Source organism: Cupressus sempervirens, chromosome 8 (assembly GCF_028749045.1).
Source record: "Cupressus sempervirens isolate cs-2001-9-10 chromosome 8, ASM2874904v1, whole genome shotgun sequence".
Classification (NCBI taxonomy): Eukaryota; Viridiplantae; Streptophyta; class Pinopsida; order Cupressales; family Cupressaceae; genus Cupressus; species Cupressus sempervirens.
Window position 1 is genome coordinate 362,696,121 of NC_143125.1, and position 18,205 is coordinate 362,714,325.

Consider the following 18,205-nt stretch of genomic DNA (forward strand, 5'->3'; position numbering starts at 1 on the left):
ATAAGCATGGCATAACTTTATTCAACGTACTAATCTCTTCATAGCTTGCCAAGTTTTTCTGGAGTAGAAGCATACATTACCAATTTGAGCTCTGCATGTCTTGCGCCACTAAATATAGAGCCTTTTGAATTTATCAGCCCTCTTCAAGAGAAGATTTGGGTACCTTACAGGCAAATCTCAATGTAGAGAAGATATCTTGACGTTAACTACCACCTTAGTCATAGGGTTTGCGAATTTTCAGCTTCAGGTTCGAAATTCGGCGAACCCATAAAAAATGCAAAAAATTCACTCAAGTTCTTCATAAATTTATACAAAACATTTTTTTAGGGTTTTGTGGAAAAAAAACTTGTAAAATCATGCCCTTCTTTTGCTAATGTCAACCATCTGAAGCTCGGCTAGGGCCAAACGATTGTGATCCATTTCTTGGCGTTTGCTGCTCGAGTTTCGTCAACTGAAGGTCATGTCTAGTGCTCCATTTTCGACAATGTCTGCATGTTCACACGTTTCCATTTTTGCTACGTTGACAGTCGACAGTTTGCTCTAGCGTGGCAAGTCCAATTACATTTTTTGTTATTGGTTTAATTTTTGTTGGTAAACAGATTTGTCACAGTAGAATTTGCTCAACGGAGTGTGTGGCAAACCGTTCACAACAGTTGGATAGGCCCTTGGTATGCGGCCTTCCTCTGCGTTTAGAGGGGCAGCTCCCTCGTAAGATGAAATTTTAGATTTTTTGATAAAGATAAGAAGAACTTAGAAAATAGGAAGGAAAACCATTGACAAGGAATGTACCACACGCCTTCAACGTTTTCATAAAAATGATGTAAACTATTAATGAGAGCTATCAAGGACTACGCTTGAGAACTTTCATCAACACAATGCTAATTCAATCATCCACAAATACTCACATCATACCATGAAAGTAATCATAGATGAATCAACACTTTAACAATCCAGATTCCTTGGAGAGAGAACGCTAAATGTACTTTCTTTTATTTCTTGCACCAAGAAAGAAAGAAATAACTGATTACACAAAAACAACAATTGTACACACTTTCCAAAAATTGCTTTATGATCAGAGCATAAGTGTTCCCTTGTATCCACGTCCAAAAGTCCCTTATTACATTGATCTCCAGAAATTTATAGCCAATCTAGAATAACCAACTTTTCGGGTTCGTAACTACCCAAAAAGTTAGAGTTTGGACTACTTGAAGATGATTCATAACCAACTCTAACCCTTGAAGCTTAACTACGGTTAGAAAAATGAAAACTAGAGTTAATTCTAAAGTTGACCTTTTTACAAATTACATCAATAAAATTCTAAGACAACTTTAGACAGAAATACTTCTAACTTTTAATTCTTTGAACTCGTTCCTTGATCTGTAGGTGCTACCAACAACTGAGTCAAGTTTGCCTTGTACGCTCTGAATGATTTGATGACTTGAGCCAAAGTTTTGTTCTTAATGACGATTAAACTCTGCATCTTCAGCTTACACAACTCATGTCTCTTTCTAATTTCATCCAATTCTGTGACACAACCTGACAAGTTTTGAGTACAGGAGTTCAATGCTACGGAGAGACTGCTCAATTTCATCATAGCACTAGCATCTGAACTTTGTTTACTGCCAAGTTCAGTGTTGATTTTTGTTTCTATGCATTTCAAGATGGAAGATATGTCTGGATTTTGAGTATGTTCATTAATAGGAATACCTTCTATGATCATTGGTATTTCTCCCAAGGCCCTCTTTTTCAGTAACTTGCAAGAGTTTAAGAATTGTTCTCCTTCACTCAATTGTTCATTTATACTATCATTCTTCCATCGGATGTTTTCCAACCATATGTCAATTTGCTCTTCTTCTCCAGTGCTGATTAACTTTAGTGACCTGACTATATTGCTGTCCATGCCTTTAAGCTCTACTAAATTGGCATCAATTTCTCTCCATAATGTTTGCTGTTCCTTGAGAGTTGCCAGTTCTTTTTGAATGCTTTGTTGTATATGATCCGCTTTGGTAAATGTACCTTGAACATCCTGAAATAAGCTTGATGCCTGTTCTTTCATACTTTGTACCCATGCTTTCACCATTTTACCATATGTTTGGCATTCTCCTATGTTTTGAATGGTTTCTTCATCAAACATCTTCTTTGGATCTTCTGTACTTCCTATGGATGAACTAGGATCTGGAAAGGAGTGACCAATCATCAATTTGATGCATGAAGAAAGAGCTCGGACTTGACACTTGAGTTGATTCTTAACTTGCTTATCTCTCCTTGATTGTTCTATTAGGACAGCAGCTGACACTTGAAAATTGTGTTCTTTCCCTTCACGGGTAGTCCGGCCTAGATCCGCTTTAGTGATGCTAAAATCAGATTCATTTGTCTCATTTATGCCCTTCTCTGTGACTGGTTGTGCAATTTCAACAGATAAATTACCTGAAGTAGGGTTCACTTTTAGTCTGGAATCCATTTTAGTCTTCTTTATCTTTGTACTTCTGTGCATCAAGTCAGCTACAACATCTAGATTGGGCGCCTCCAACCGAATCACCCTTTTCTTCTTTCTCTCTAAACTTTGTTGTAACCAAGATGTTGAAATACTAGCGGATGAGCCGATTACTGAAGGAACCTGTAAGACTGTAGATGATAAGTTCAAGTTATGCACATTTTCTACAACTGGCTCCTCTTGGATTGCTTCTGTGCTTTCAGGAGACAATGAGCGTGAAGGAGATGCTATGGATTGAATCATCTCATCTACAAATGAGGGTAAAGCATTCATCTCAGGAGCTTCGTCAATCATTTGTTGAATCGGCTTTAAGGTCTTCTCCTTGGGTTTTGATCTCTTCTTCCTGGTGATCACATTGAGTTCACATGCTGAAACTAGGTTAACTCGTTTATCTGGATCTTCACCATCATCTCCCCCTTGTGTGCTATGCAAAGAGCCTGAGGATGTAGGAATAGCAGACGGAATGGCTGAAACTGATGTTCCTTCTTGAGAAGTATTATTATTATTTACACTACTTCCTATTGACTTAGTAGTAGTAGTGGCTTCTTTGCCTTTATTCTTTAACCAAGTCTCAGTTCGTTGAATCACAAAGAAAGTCCTTTCCTTGAGGTCTTTTAGTTCTGGCAGTGACCAATTGATATATGGCAATTCTAGTAATTGTATCCGCTCAAAGAAGTAAGGATCAATCAAGTCTGACCCGTCCTCCATTACGCCTGTCACATCCCATCCCATTTTGTAATCAATGATTTGTTGTATTGTAAATCTCATCCAGTCCCTTTTTCTAACTTCAAAATCATTCTCACAATTCGCCCAATAATCTTCCAATGTGGGAAAATGAAGATAGCCAGGTCCAAGTGCCAAGTTATTTTTAACATACCCGCTACCATCAAATGGAAAGCGACTGTAGAAAGAGTGTAGAGTTATGTTCACCATGGATCTCTCAATATTTTGGGCATCCGAAGAAGACAAACAACTGTAATGTCCAATGCCAATTGGGAAAGGGATTGATCTTTTGTTCCTGCACTTTTTGTTTACTTGACCAATTTGCCTGCAAACTTCTGAAAGTACCAACCTGTCATCTACAAAGCGAGGCAACATGAGAGGACAATCTTGGAAACCTCCGATGTGGATGTAAGTGAATCGAGGATATTGTATGAAGAAGCAACCATAAATACTAATGAGACTGGCCGCTTTAGGAGAAATTCGAAGTCCTATGTCTCCTTGTAGTTCCCTGGCAGTGAGCATAGAAAAAGCATCATTCACCCTGCGGAAGTGTGCATTGCTTTGTTTCAATTGCAACTGGGGGTAATAGTTATAAATTTGAGTGGTTAAGCTATACTCCCCATAAGGATTTAGACCGGGCCATGACTTCATACTTGCAATTGCGTACATTAGATATGAGGACATGTAAAATCCTTGATTTGCATTGAATCCTGTCAACTGGTAATGGAGAGCATTGCTAATCATTTCTCCCCAGTCTATAAATTGTTTCCCAGTGGTGATGGTATTAATATACAAAAACATCCAATCATGAAAATCTTCAGCTGCCTGATTTCCCACCACGCTATTGAGAAGAACTATCATATCAGAAATGTCTTCATTGAAGATATTCCTGCGTAACATTCTTGGCAACTGCGATTGTCCTCGCCTGGGTTGATCGAGCAATAACATTGAGGCATGTTTTCTTATTTTGATGGAAATAAGCTTGGGCACCTTCTACATCTGCCTCATTTCTTTCTAAGTGCTTGATATCAGCCTGAGGATGTTTCAAGATGTGGCACATCACACCTCTGGTTTTTCCTCTCAACTTCATGCATTTCGATCCTATTTTTCTAATGTCACAGGTAAGAATGCTGTGTTTTTTTTGCAGCCAAGCTTTCAATCAAACCTGTTCGCGTATCATCATTATGAAGACCATGTTGTATTTCTGCGGCAAGGGCACCAACAAGATGGCAATGTTAGTTTTAAAATCCGCACACATACTCTGGTAACTCACGAGATGACTTTGATGTGAATTATTTTCTGTCATTCAAGAAGCCACTACCTTCCATTGCTAATGAATATCAATAATTTCACTCCATTGTAGATTGCATCCTCATCCTCTTTGCACAGGCATTATAACTGCCATTTTATTTTCTGGGAAAAACAGGAGTTGGGTTCTTGCAATTTCAGGGCTTCTTCAAACTGGCCTCCAATGAAACAGCATACCTAAATTATTCCAAACATCTGTGAACTTCATCTCCAGCCGGCAGTTACCTTCAAGTTGAAGTTTAGGTTAGGAGGTTCGGGTTAGAATTAGGTTAAAAAGTTGGAGTACGGGGAGAGAGAGTATGGCAAGTACATGGAGAGAGAAAAAGGTGAAACTCAAACTTAAAACCTTAACCCGAACTTCTCTCTAAAGGTTTTAGTACGTGGAGAGAAAAATGGGAAGAGAGAGAGTGGAAACTCAAACTTAAAACCTTAACCCGAACTTCTTTCTAAAAGTTTTAGTACGTGGAGAGAGAAAAGTATGGGAAGAGAGGAAGTTCAAATTTTCTTGAGTATTTTCTCTTTTCAATTAATTAATATAATTAAACTCTCCGTAAAATGTTGGGAAAACAATTTTAAAATCTCTGATAACATTATTATGATATATATGATTTGTATTATTAGGTTTTAATGTTTTATAAGATTATAATAATACATATTAAGTGTTATTTTTATTTATTTATAATCAAAGAAAACATCAATAATAAACAACATAATAATAATAAATAAACTCATAGACATGATAATAAATAAATTCATGAACATATAATATTAATAAATAAACTCATAAACGTATAATTATTTCTTTGCATGAAACTCATAAACATATAATAATAAATAGCATATATTTATATTTTTTTGAAACTTAGATAGGCGAATTTAATGTCTATTTTTATTTTTTATTTTTTCGACTTATCGAACTTCATAGTTGTTGAACTCGAACTTGTAGCCGAACCTTGCGACTTTGACCACCACTACGCATTGATTTTTCTCCTATCACAACTTATATGTTCTGGATTCAAATCTGTAACCATTATGCATTCTCGTCCTGAGGACTTAGTTTTCATGCAAGTATGGAAGCTCTGAAAAGTATGCCTCTACTATCTGTACTTTAGCTCCTTTTGATTCAAGAAAAATGCCAGCACACTATTGCATGTTAAAGGCATTCTGTTAATCATTTAACTCGGTTGTCTATTCCAAAAGGAGTCTATTTAGTATAGATCACCAACAGAAATTTACAATTGTTCTTTTGTCTTGCCCTTTTCACAGCGCAAGCATACAGTAGTCCCTAGCCAAAGATCTGTCCCACAACAGAACACTTGCAATCTGAATGAGTTCCATCGCTCATACCACTACTGCAACACTTGATGGATTTCTAATATAGAGTAAGTTTTATACCCATGCATACCTCTTTCAATACCTATTTTAAACTTTGAAGGTATATATAAGCTGAAATGCCAGGACTTACCTGCACAACATGCATGCATCGGCAGCAACACCCAAGAAAGTATCACCTTCCGCATTGTCTTGCCCTTCTTTCCTCTATTGCTAGGATGCGCGGCATACCCGTACCGGGACTTCCCAAAACCCGGTGTGATGGGTTTAGTTTTAATTCTCTAAGGAACTGCGATAAAATAATGTTCTGATTTCTCTGATCAAACAGTTGCTCCCTTTTAGTCAAATTGGTGATCTCTAAATAGATGACTAAATGCATTTTGTAACCTAACTAATGTGGTTAGTTTTACTAACCATTAGTTTGCTCTTGGGCATTGATTTGAATTAAAAGGTTGCATTTGCAAACAGGGCCAACCTAGGCAAGGGGGTTTGTTTGTGAAAGGAGAAGTCCCTTGAGTCTATTATAAAGGGGGGGTAAGGTTGTGGATAGAAAACATACAATACAATTTCAAGTCTGCTCCTAGCAATCTGCCCTCAGCGATTTCTTTCAGAGATATATATAACAATTTACAGATTTAATTCAAACCTTCCTAGATTGATCATATTGAGTCCAGAATATCTGAAGATTAGTTGCTACATAAGGAAAGTACTTTATCAGCATTGTTATTATCAGTATTTGCAGAAAATTTACATTTAGAGCCAAGTGTGTGTACCCATGTTGAACTGGTCTTAACTATTCTAAGAGCAAGGTTTTGATTTTGAATCACTTTACATATGTTTTAAAGTTTTAAAAACATGTTAAAGTGATTCTAAAAAGATGTCATTACTGCTTTTCAAACCTATGTGAGTATAAGGGGCGATTTTTATTCCAATTGCATATGCATTGGGCATGAAAAAATGCATTATTAAAATCTGTACAGTTAATAGCTCTTGGGTGGCAATTTCAAGAGAGTTTGTATATGTTTTAAACATCAAAATGCATATGTAAAGGCACTTAGAAAACATGTCTTTATTATTCTATAAATGAATAATTTAAAATGCATGTAATCATCATATAAAGGCCCGTTTTTACTACCATATGCAGCGTTTTCTCTTCAAGAGACTAAAGTAGGCAATTTGGAGCTCAGTAGCATATCTTTTTCACATGCAAATGCATTCAAAAAACACATTTTTTCTCTCTATGTGAAGTGTTTTCTCTTCAAGAGTCCAGAGGTGGCAATTTTTGAAGCATCTGCATGCTTTTCAAAGCTGCATTTTGTAAAGAACAGCTTGTCTAGGGCACTTTTTGATAAAAAACAGCTTGCAAATGAAATTCCAAGTTTTAAGAGCTACTTTACTTTTAGGAGTTTGAAAGCCCATCTAGGGCACATTTTTGCCAAAAATAGGATTTGCAGCTTGATATTGCCTCTTGCAACAAGCTCAAACATTTGCAGGTTTGATTTGGTCTTTCTTGTTGCTATTATCATGCATGTTTGTTCTCTACCTGAAACACTTGTCAAAAGTCCTTGACTCAAGAAATCTATTGATTTGAAGAAGAATTTTCAAATCTTCTTGCCTATCCAGCTTCAAACTTCAGATCTTTTCTTCATTTCAAAATCACTTGGATTTGTTTCAGATTTATTATTTTCTCCAAGATTTGAAAGACTTTTTCATTTGCATTTTTCCAGGCAGGATGTAAGTTTTTATTTTGGAATTTTTTGGGGCTTTGTTTTCCATGTGTTGTATACATTTAAAAAAATGCAAGTCTTTCATTTTAATTTCAGATTTGCATACTTTTTATTTTTGATAATGATCCTTCTTCCGTCTAAAATTTCTTCAAGGTGCATATGCAAGAAGCTCTTCATTCTTGTATATGTAGTCGGGATAAAAAACCCTGTTCTAAACATTGAGTTACTTCCAAGAAGCAAGTTATTGTCTCATATGCAAACACAAGATTAAAGCTGATTTTTCAAGTGTATTACGTACTCATTCCATGTTTTTACCAAGATTGTTAATGGATTTAAAAACTACTTTTGAACCTTTTAACTGCTTGACAATTAAGTTGTAATGGGACATAAAAACCCCACTTATGAGTAAATAATCTTCCCATTTGTATATATACAAGTACGCACCTCCTTTCCTTGCTCTATGTTCGCTATATGCTCATATGTGGTACCTCTAGAAAATCCTATTTTTTTACTTTTTGCCTCATTTGAAGAGTTGGGTTTCCCTAAAATCCTTCACCCTTTGTTGCTCAAAGGCCTTCCACTTATATCCTATAAGCATACTCTTCCATATCTGCAAAGTTTAAGCTTGAAAGAGCATGTTGTGGCTTTTTTGGTAACTAAATAATGACAACATATTGCTCAGTAGCATATCTTTTTCACATGCAAATGCATTCAAAAAAGACATTTTTTCTCTCTATGAAAAGCGTTTTCTCTTCAAGAGTCCAGCGGTGGCAATTTTTGAAGCATTTGCATGCTTTTCAATGCTGCATTTTGTAAAGAACAGCTTGTCTAGGGCACTTTTTGATAAAAAACAGCTTGGAAATGAAAGTCCAAGTTTTAAGAGCTACTTTACTTTAGGAGTTTGAAAGCCCATCTAGGGCACATTTTTGCCAAAAATGGGATTTGCAGCTTGATTTCTTCATTTAAATCCGCGTTTCTTCCTTCTTGGGCGGGATTTTTTGCTTGATATTGCATCTTGTAACAAGCTCAAACATTTGCAGGTTTGATTTGGTCTTTCTTGTTGCTATTATCATGCATGTTTGTTCTCTACCTGGAACACTTGTCAAAAGTCCTTGACTCAAGAAATCTATTGATTTGAAGAATTTTCAAATCTTCTTGCCTATCCAGCTTCAAACTTGGGATCTTTTCCTTATTTCAAAATCACTTGGATTTGTTTCAGATTTATTATTTTCTCCAAGATTTGAAAGACTTTTTCATTTGCATTTTTCCAGGAAGGATGTAAGTTTTTATTTTGGAATTTTTTGGGGCTTTGTTTTACATGTGTTGTATACATTTTTAAAAAATGCAAGTCTTTCATTTTAATTTCAGATTTGCATACTTTTTGTTTTTGATAATGATCCTTCTTCCGTCTAAAATTTCTTCAAGGTGCATATGCAAGAAGCTCTTCATTCTTGTATATGTAGTTGGGATAAAAAGCCCTATTCTAAACATTGAGTTACTTCCAAGAAGCAAGTTATTGTCTCACATGCAAACACAAGATTAAAGCTCATTTTTCAAGTGTATTACATACTCGTTCCATTTTTTTACCAAGATTGTTAATGGATTTAAAAACTACTTTTGAACCTTTTAAGTGCTTGACAGTTAAGTTGTAATGGGACATAAAAACCCCACTTATGAGTAAATAATCTTCCCATTTGTATATATACTAGTACGCACCTCCTTTCCTTGCTCTATGTTTGTTGTATGCTCATATGTGGTACCTCTAGAAAATCCTTTTTTTTGGGTTTCTGCCTCATTTGAAGAGTTGGGTTTCCCTAAAATCCTTCACCCTTTGTTGCTCAAAGGCCTTCCACTTATATCCTATGAGCATACTCTTCCATATCTGCAAAGTTCAAGCTTGAAAGAGCACGTTTTTGGCTTTTTTTGGTAACTAAATAATGACAACATACAAAGAAAGGGATGATGCAATAATTATAGGCATAGAATGCTTTCAAGATAGAGATGGAAAGAAACAAAATGTTCTTTTCTAGAAACAACTATTATGATATAAGACAACCAAGGATGCAGGTTCATATTCTAGATAAAGATGCTTTCACCAAACTAGAGCATATCAACCATTGAGCATCCTGTAGTAGCACAAGGACCAATAAAGGATGATGTAATAGAAGTCATGTCTTAGAATATTTTCATCATATATTTGTAATTTGTATTTGATAGACTACATGTAATACAAAAACAATATGTAATTGTATGTGATAGTATCACATGCAAAATTGTTTAAGTTGCAAATGCTTTAAGCCTTGTAGCATTGAATAAGTCAAAGTAATTTTTTAAGAGAATAATTCAAGGTGGTTAATGTTTTATTATGGTGTCCAGAAAACCTGGACACCATGATAACCAATTTGTTATGGTTCTTTGGGTCAGAGCTTGCCATACACCATGAAATAGTTACTACTATAGACCACACTTAAGGTGGTGTTTCAAAGTTATGGAAATTGCTCTAATTGTGTGTTATGAAAGGTGAGAAATTTAGCCTCATAGTGAATTGAATATCATACTAAGATAATATCTCTTCATATTCTTGAGAGCCTCATAGTGAATTGAATATCATACTAAGATAATATCTCTTAATATTCTTGAGAGCATAATGTGTTCTATAAATCCTCCCTAGCTAAGAGGGAGTGTTAAGGTTGTAGTTTCTGTCAGATTGATTTTAACATGAGGTACCTTGTTGATGGTAAATCATCTTTAAGATAAATATCTTATATATATATATATTACATATATGGTTAACATATTAATATTACATATATGCTTAAGATGAGTTACATATATGGTTATTTATATTACTATTATATTAATATGTTAACTAGTGATGTTTAACCGTAGAAAGAGACATGTCTCCTCCTCTCATATTTATAAGCCTTTGTTTGCATGGGGAACACAATCAATATAATGGCAATTGTTAGTACATTTGCAGTGATCCTAGAAATTAACATTTACCTATCTCAAGGAGGGAGCTTATTTTAAATAATCATCTTTTGTTAATGCAAGAAAATTCATCCAGTTTGTATTTGCACTCTAAGACTTTGAGCTTAGATGTAAATTGAATTGCTTTCAAAAAAGGGACAACTTGCTTTTAGACTTTTTTTTGATTCAAGGTGTTATGTGACAACATTTTTCTGAAAATTGATTGTGAGTTTTGGAGCTTTGTTCAAGAGATATTTGAATTCGATTGTGTAGACTTTAAGTTGCCTATTGCATTTGGAGCCAATTGTGTACCCGCTAAGAAACTTTGTGACTTACTAGTTATTCTACTTGAATCCTAATTATAGATAATCATAAGAGACTTTGGGTTCACGCACTATAAAACATAATAAGTAAACTGCTGCCCTTGCTATTGTTCCTAAATCAATTCCAGGGTCACCTATATGATCATGGCAATAAAACAATTTTTATTAAGTTGGAAAGTTTTAGTTGTATGCAAATCATTTTTGAAAAAAGAGGAATAGATTGAAAGAACCACCCTTCTTGTAATTTCAGTTAAGTGCCTGTTGAAGCCATCTATGGTAAGAAGGGAGCCTCTCCTATTGCTAAGAGGAGAGAGAAATCTCATGAGACGTTGCCTAAAATCAATTTTGTAAGTTGTTACAGTGACTTACAACATATTTAGCCAACAAAGTACAACTAAGAACAATGGCTTTCTGGCGACTGCTTCTCTGCTGAATATCAGATTGATAACATGCAATTTTTTTCTAAATAAATACCCATGCCCAAATAGCGACTCTTCATCATATATTTCTGGGTCAGAATCTTCTTTCTTCTTGTCTTCATAAACAATCTCCTCAAAATGACTTGGCTTATCATTAGTGATGACTTGATTAACTTCATTAGAACACGACAAAGAACTGTCAAGAACCAATCTTCTTTCAGACTGCAGGATAAATTAACTTCCGCACATACAATTGTTGACTGCAACTTTTGAAGATCACAGTCTTTGAGGAGGCCCAGGATTTGTACTTATCTTTGTCTCAGGTCTTATCCCTCAGTTCTTGGTTACTTCTTGCTTGCAGGAAGTACTTAGGCTCTTCTTGCCTCTTGTTTTGCCCCCTGGCTTTTTGTCCTTTTGCTTTCTTATTTTGTTCTCTCCATGGACACCATTTGTTGTTCCCGGTGCTGGCTGCGACCTTTTTGTACTCTTTGCAGTCCCTTGGATCCGTTTGTGGTCTCTAGTTGGACATTGATAAATTTATCTTATCTTATCTAGCATGGGATTGGGCTTGACAAAGATCTCCTCTTCCCTTCTTGCACAAATGAAATCATCAGTTAAATCACAAGTGGACTTACAAGTCATCTCATTTATATCTCTTTTAGGTTCACCCATAAAATCATTACATTCTTTAAAATCCACATCATGGAAATTAAGAGCCCAAAATGAATTTTCTGGAGTCTACAAAATATCCTCTCTATGAAAATTATTTTCAGAAGAAAAAGGGCATCTTAAATGTACTTATAATTCTTCTTTTTCTTCTTTTCCTTGATCAAAAAATTTGAAAGATTAATGCTCAACAATTACCAACAGTTGGAGAAGTTATCATTAAATTGACAACTTTCTTCTAAATTTTGGAGGTGCAACTCCCTCTCAAAAGATATACAATGAATAAAGCATTGATATGCTTTTCGCCATGAATCATAAAGGCATTAATATCTCTACCCATAACCATGCTAGTAGATGCAACAAACTGATTTCACATTTAGCGGATGAAGATGACTGAAATAAAGTCCAATTACCATCACCCATGCATGACTTTTAGACTAGAGATTGACATGGGACTTTCTATTCTAACATGATTAAATTGCAAAAAAACATTTTTGTCATGAAAGATCTTACAGAAGGATCCACTTTTGGACATAATTCAAATTGCAAAAATACATTTTTGAAATGAATTATATAATCAGCTCATAATAACAAAAAATAATTAATAAACAACTACAGTAGGCTAAAGTCTATCTACGACTAGAATTCAAACTTAAATACACAAATTATAGGTACTATCCTCATTTTATCAACATCACAGCATGAGTTCAAAGACTATACATCCGTATTATGAGACTATCTCCCCAAAGTCCTCCCACTCATTGAGTATCAAAAAATTCTTTAAATACCTAAATTCTACCAAAAATAACCATTGATCTCCTCACATCATACCATTATGGAAATTGAGTGGTTTGTGGAATAGTTACCAAAATTCTCCAAAAAGAATATCCATGATAAAAGCAAACTAAAGTATCGGGTTATCATCCATGCAGATCATACCCAACAATTCTTCCATGTCCTTGATGAGTTCTTTAGGAACAGGGTTTTCTTCATTGCCTCTGAGTATCTCATGGAATTCTTCTTTATCTCTTTTTGCCTCAGGATTTAACATGTCTCTTTCATAGTGAGCATAACTGGTTTTGAGCTCCCACTCAGCTATAAAAAGACTGGAGATGATGTCAAATTGTTCAAATTCTTGTTCTGTTAAATCTGGTTGCCATATTGGTTTAGGGCCTTTGTTCTAGAAATCCGCATTCATAGGTTACCCCATTGGGAAATTGAAAAAGATGGCATGCACAAAACATTATAGACAAGAAAGGTCATGTGAATTATTCTGGGGATTAATTACAACATTTTACATATGAGCGTGACATTTTGGCAGTCAGACTTTAAACGGCATGATAAATAAATGTGTTGTACCACCTTTTCATTGGGATTATACGATTTCATATCAAAATTTGGATTTCCTTTCCGGAAGTCACATCAAATGTCTTCAAAAATCGAACTTAATAGTTAATTCTATTCCTGCACCTCTCGCTCTTTCTGAGGACTGAATCACTTTGATACACTCACCATTTGATGATCTCTTTTTTCCACAAATGTCGAACTAAAGTGAGTCTGTTGTACTATAGTGAAAATTGGCGACTAAGCGATTGGTTGTGTAGTTGGGCCGCATAAGTAGTTCAGAAGCCGGCTGCATACTTCAAAGGTTTGGAAAGGGGCCGATGGTCTGACATCATTTGACATAGGGGATATCTATAAGGAGTTTTACCAAGGGCTGAGAGATCCAAATTGTATTAGGGGTGGCTTGATTCTATGGTAACATTAGTCTACAATGACCCAGTGATAAGCTAAACTATTGAAAACTGATGCTCACAAAAATGAGGACATTACAAAAAGACATGTTGAATGTTTAAATATATTGCAAACTGAAGATAAAGAGTGTGATCTATTAAATGGAGGCTGTAAATCAAGTTTAATTGAAACACCTTATCATATTATTATTAAATAATGTCACCTTAGCTGCAGTATACAAGTAAGTTCGTATTAGTGTCTTCAGAGGAGTTTTTAAATGTTTATATTACATTGTTTGGATGTTAGTATTATTGGAATGGTTTTTTTTTAAAAATATTTGTTTACATTAAAAGTATTTATATTAAGTTATACAAAGTAAAGGCAGGACTTTTAATCTTATTGACAGACATTTTTTAATAAAATCATTCTAGCTAATTAAATATTGTTTTATAATTTTGTACAGAATATATTTGCAGACAAATTTGCAATGTTTAAGATTCAGTTTTTTTGTTTGGATGGTATGTAAAACAATGTTTTTCTTGCATTGTACAGCAATTGACACCTGTCACTTACTATCCTACTCACAATAGAACAACACCTCCACCACACCAAGGTGAGAATTTCGTAGTTTACATTGTTATGTATTAATTGTGCTTGAAGGAGCTTTATGGTCTCGAGTACATCTCTAGGGTAGACTTATCCACATTATTAGTTTACAGTAAATTTTTCCATTCTATATAGGAACTATATATTTTAATGGTTTGAGCTTATATTTCTCTGTCGGGTTTTCAATTATGTTTATTTTATATCTAGTTTCCTTGATATACTTATTTCTTAGAAAGTTTATATGGTGAAGAGAACCTCTTTGAGAGGATTAAAACTTAATGTTAAAACCGTTTCCATCACAAAGCAAATTAGTTGAAGATATTTCCAAGTATATAGTGTCATCTTCTGTACATTTAGAAGAGTTGAAACACCTAAAACAGTCTTTAAATGACATTGACAAGATTTGTTTCTAATCACAAGAAAATAGTTAATTGCAGTCTGAAATAGGGTCTCTTGAATTTTTGGGAGGAAGTAAATTCAGCCACTATGTCAATTATAAATACCACTTTAACTCATTAGAGGTTCTGTAGGATTATAGGAACAGAGCACTGGAACTACAGAATATTAACAGGCTTACTTTGTTCATCCATTGGCTTTTAATAACTATAGGGCTGACAAATTCTGTTTAAAAATTGCTTCTATGGAAGTGAAATTGCATACCGTATTAATACTTTTAACATTTTACACATTTTTCTGTTACAGTAATCTCAACGGAGGCCACAAACATCCTTTTAAGGCAGTTCTACCAGCGAGCAGAAGAGAAGGTTTAATTTCATGTTTATCTTGTTAATAACTTTACTGTTTCCTTCATATTGAACTAGAAAATTGTGCCAAAGAGTTTGTTGTTTGTATCAAACAATTGACTTCCATATAGTCTGAAAATCTGAATTATTTTAATGCTCTGCAAATGAAATTTGCAGCGCATGTTTCTAAGTTTATGTGTTTTTAATTTGTGTAGAATACTCTCTTTATGATAATAGTGCTATATTTATAAATGTACCTTTTGATATATATGGAAGTGGGTGTCAAAAAGTTTGAAGAGGTTATGGACCACTTAAAATTATGAAAAGAGGTCATGTACATATACAGACTGGCTTTGAGCGAATATATTGCATGAGTTAAACAATTGATTTTGGGTGCCTTTAGTTCTGTATTTATTTATATAGTAAACATTAAAAGCATCCTCTCGAGTCTCAACCCATATCTTTATACACAAAATAACTGCCTCAGCCAGTCAGAAACATAAGCTGATAAGTTTTATCATTGTAATATGTTATAACAGAAATCAATTCACAGCCAGTCAAGCCAGCTACAAATGTCTACCTATGATGCTAGGGAAGGCATAAAATGCGGCCACTAACTCACCATCCCCTGTCTTGCTTTAAACAGAAACAAAGCCATGCATAATTTGAAACTAAAACAAAGGTTTAGCTTGACAACCCATAAGCTTTTTGGTCGATATTGGGCATCTTAAAAACTTCTGTTAGCATCTTATTCCATGTCATACTCTCATACAACTAATTTTGGACTTTCTACATGTTATCCAGTTGCAGCATTATCAGCTTCCATGCAATGAATGTCTTCATGCATAAGTAGGTTGTTGCTAGTATTTATAAAGACAATTTGAATACCAATTGTGTCAGCCATCTTGAGCATGTTCAACCTTGCTGTTGATTGACCAGGGTCTCTCATGGCCTAAAATACCATGTCCATTACGCTATGTTCTCTTGAACAAATTGACAGCCTTGCTCTGAACGGGTTCACAATTGCCCATTTCAGCACCTTTTTATCTGTTATTCATTCAAGAAGAACATACTTCCATATCACAAAGTTTCCTCTGTAGAGACTTTGGTGGATTCCTCCATCATGAGCCACTTTCTAGGAGCTGCTTCAGTTTGAAGTTCTAAACCAAGCCAAAAGATGATCTGTAAGTATTCTTCAAATAATAAAAGTTATTATTTTTTTCCATGTCCTATCAAATATTTTCCAAGGGCCCCCTATCTTTTGCCTGTTTGGAAGACCCCTTTGAAGGTAATCCTTCTTTATCTTTTGCTTTTCCTCTCTGTGGATTGGACATTGCTTGTAATGACCACTCCTGATTTATTTGGCTTGAAAAAAAATGTAACAAGATATAACTAATGCTGAATGTTAGCTTCAAATTACATGCATGCACATTAAACCCGCATATGCAGGTGCTCTCACGGTCAAAATAATTGGATGAATAAGGGATGTCTGCATCAACTCACTCAGTACAATAAAATGAGGTTTGCAACTATCTAGACTTGCAGTGGTTTGTTACCATTGATGCTTAACCATTCCAATAAGAAAATGATTTTTACCTATCTAAATGAATGGGGATTTGTCCCCATCGTCACTTATATAAATCCTTGTAATATGCAGCAACTGAAAATTACAATACAATTTTAAACTAGAGATACCTAGATGGTAGTAACCAATTACAAGCATGAAAATTACATACCTAATTGCTGATAACAGAAAACAATGGACATGCAGCAACAAATCCAGTGAGGGTTTTTACACCCTAGCAGCTTAAGCCAAACAACTCCAAAATTTTTCCAAAAGTATGACCTCCTTGAGAAAGTATGTCCAGCAAGTAATAGACCAAAAGATAAGCAATAGACTCTTAAAATCTTCTCAATTGGCTCTCATGAACAATCTCTAGCACTCTGCACTTTGAAAAATTGAAGAAGAAGGTATCAAAACCATTGAAGCTCAGTTGTGATCTCTGTGTCAAATCACCAAATTATTCTCCAGATTGTGTCTTTTTACAATGTGAAGAATGTTGTGTACAAGGGGTTCTTCTTCACAAACTAGCAAGAATAAGTAACAACTGCTTCAAAATCAGAAGCACAAGTGATCACCAAGTCAACAACATCCCATGATGAGAGCACCCTATCCTCCTTTTATAGTTTTTAGCTGCTTTTTTTTTTTGAAAAAACACCCTTCTGCTTTTTTCTATTTCTTCAAGAATGCTTTTCCCCCATTTTTTGGGATTGCTTTAATGATATTTTTTTCTAGTGCTTTTTACACTATTATTTTGCAAATGCTTTATTGCTATTTTTCTTATGTATATGATTTTAAGAGGCATGTCTCCATCAATAACATTTGCATCATGATAAAGAGTAAGATATTGACTTATATATACATGTATATATATACACACGTATTTATATATATGTATATATGTGTATATATATATGTATATATATATCTAATATATGTATTAAGTATATATCTCATATATATACAAATATCTTCAATGCATTTTATCTGACTGAAACTACGCTAGCATTAACACTTACATAGAAAGAAGGAGCCTGGCATTTCATTAAGGGAAACCTTGGACGAAGAAGTCAAGAGATTGATACTTGTACTTGAATCTTCAGAAGAGACCATGTTATCTTTAATGTTCGGTGTTGCCAAGCCTAAGGATAAATCCATAATTTAGTACATTCACTCATGTTACTATGAATCAAGATGTGCTTTCGCAAAAGAGGGAGCAAATAGAGGATATGCTTCAGTTGACCTTTGAAATCTTGGTCATATTTATTTAGGAGTAGACCATGCAGAGATGGATTCTCTGAATCTCTAGTGATCAAGCAACTATAGCAGTCAGAGGACTATGTTTCATGAGGTGAAGTTCCATGTATGTAGACTAAAAAACCTTTATGCAAATGCCTAAACCACGGATTGGATACTTGGAATGCTATTCATTTAGAGTACACTATTACTAAAGCTAACAATCAATATTTTCTCGAAGCCTTCTACCAAAGTGAAGTTTGTACATTATTGAAGACAAGCTTGGAGTTATCGATCAAATCCCTTATAGAGAGGAGCCTCAACATCAATGATTACCTAAGGTGTACCTTAATACATCCTTCT

At 34.7% G+C, this 18,205-nt stretch overlaps 1 protein-coding gene across 1 annotated transcript in view; it reads left to right on the forward strand.

The window, feature by feature from the left end:
- The window catches only part of LOC149542830 (DET1 complexing ubiquitin ligase), a 66,361-nt gene that overhangs the window by 29,322 nt on the left and 18,834 nt on the right, over nucleotides 1-18,205 (forward strand). The window contains exons 3-4 of the mRNA XM_089797718.1: nucleotides 14,249-14,309; nucleotides 15,005-15,066. Of these exons, the coding sequence (XP_089653844.1) occupies nucleotides 14,249-14,309; nucleotides 15,005-15,066 (123 nt within the window). The remainder of the gene's footprint in view (nucleotides 1-14,248; nucleotides 14,310-15,004; nucleotides 15,067-18,205) is intronic.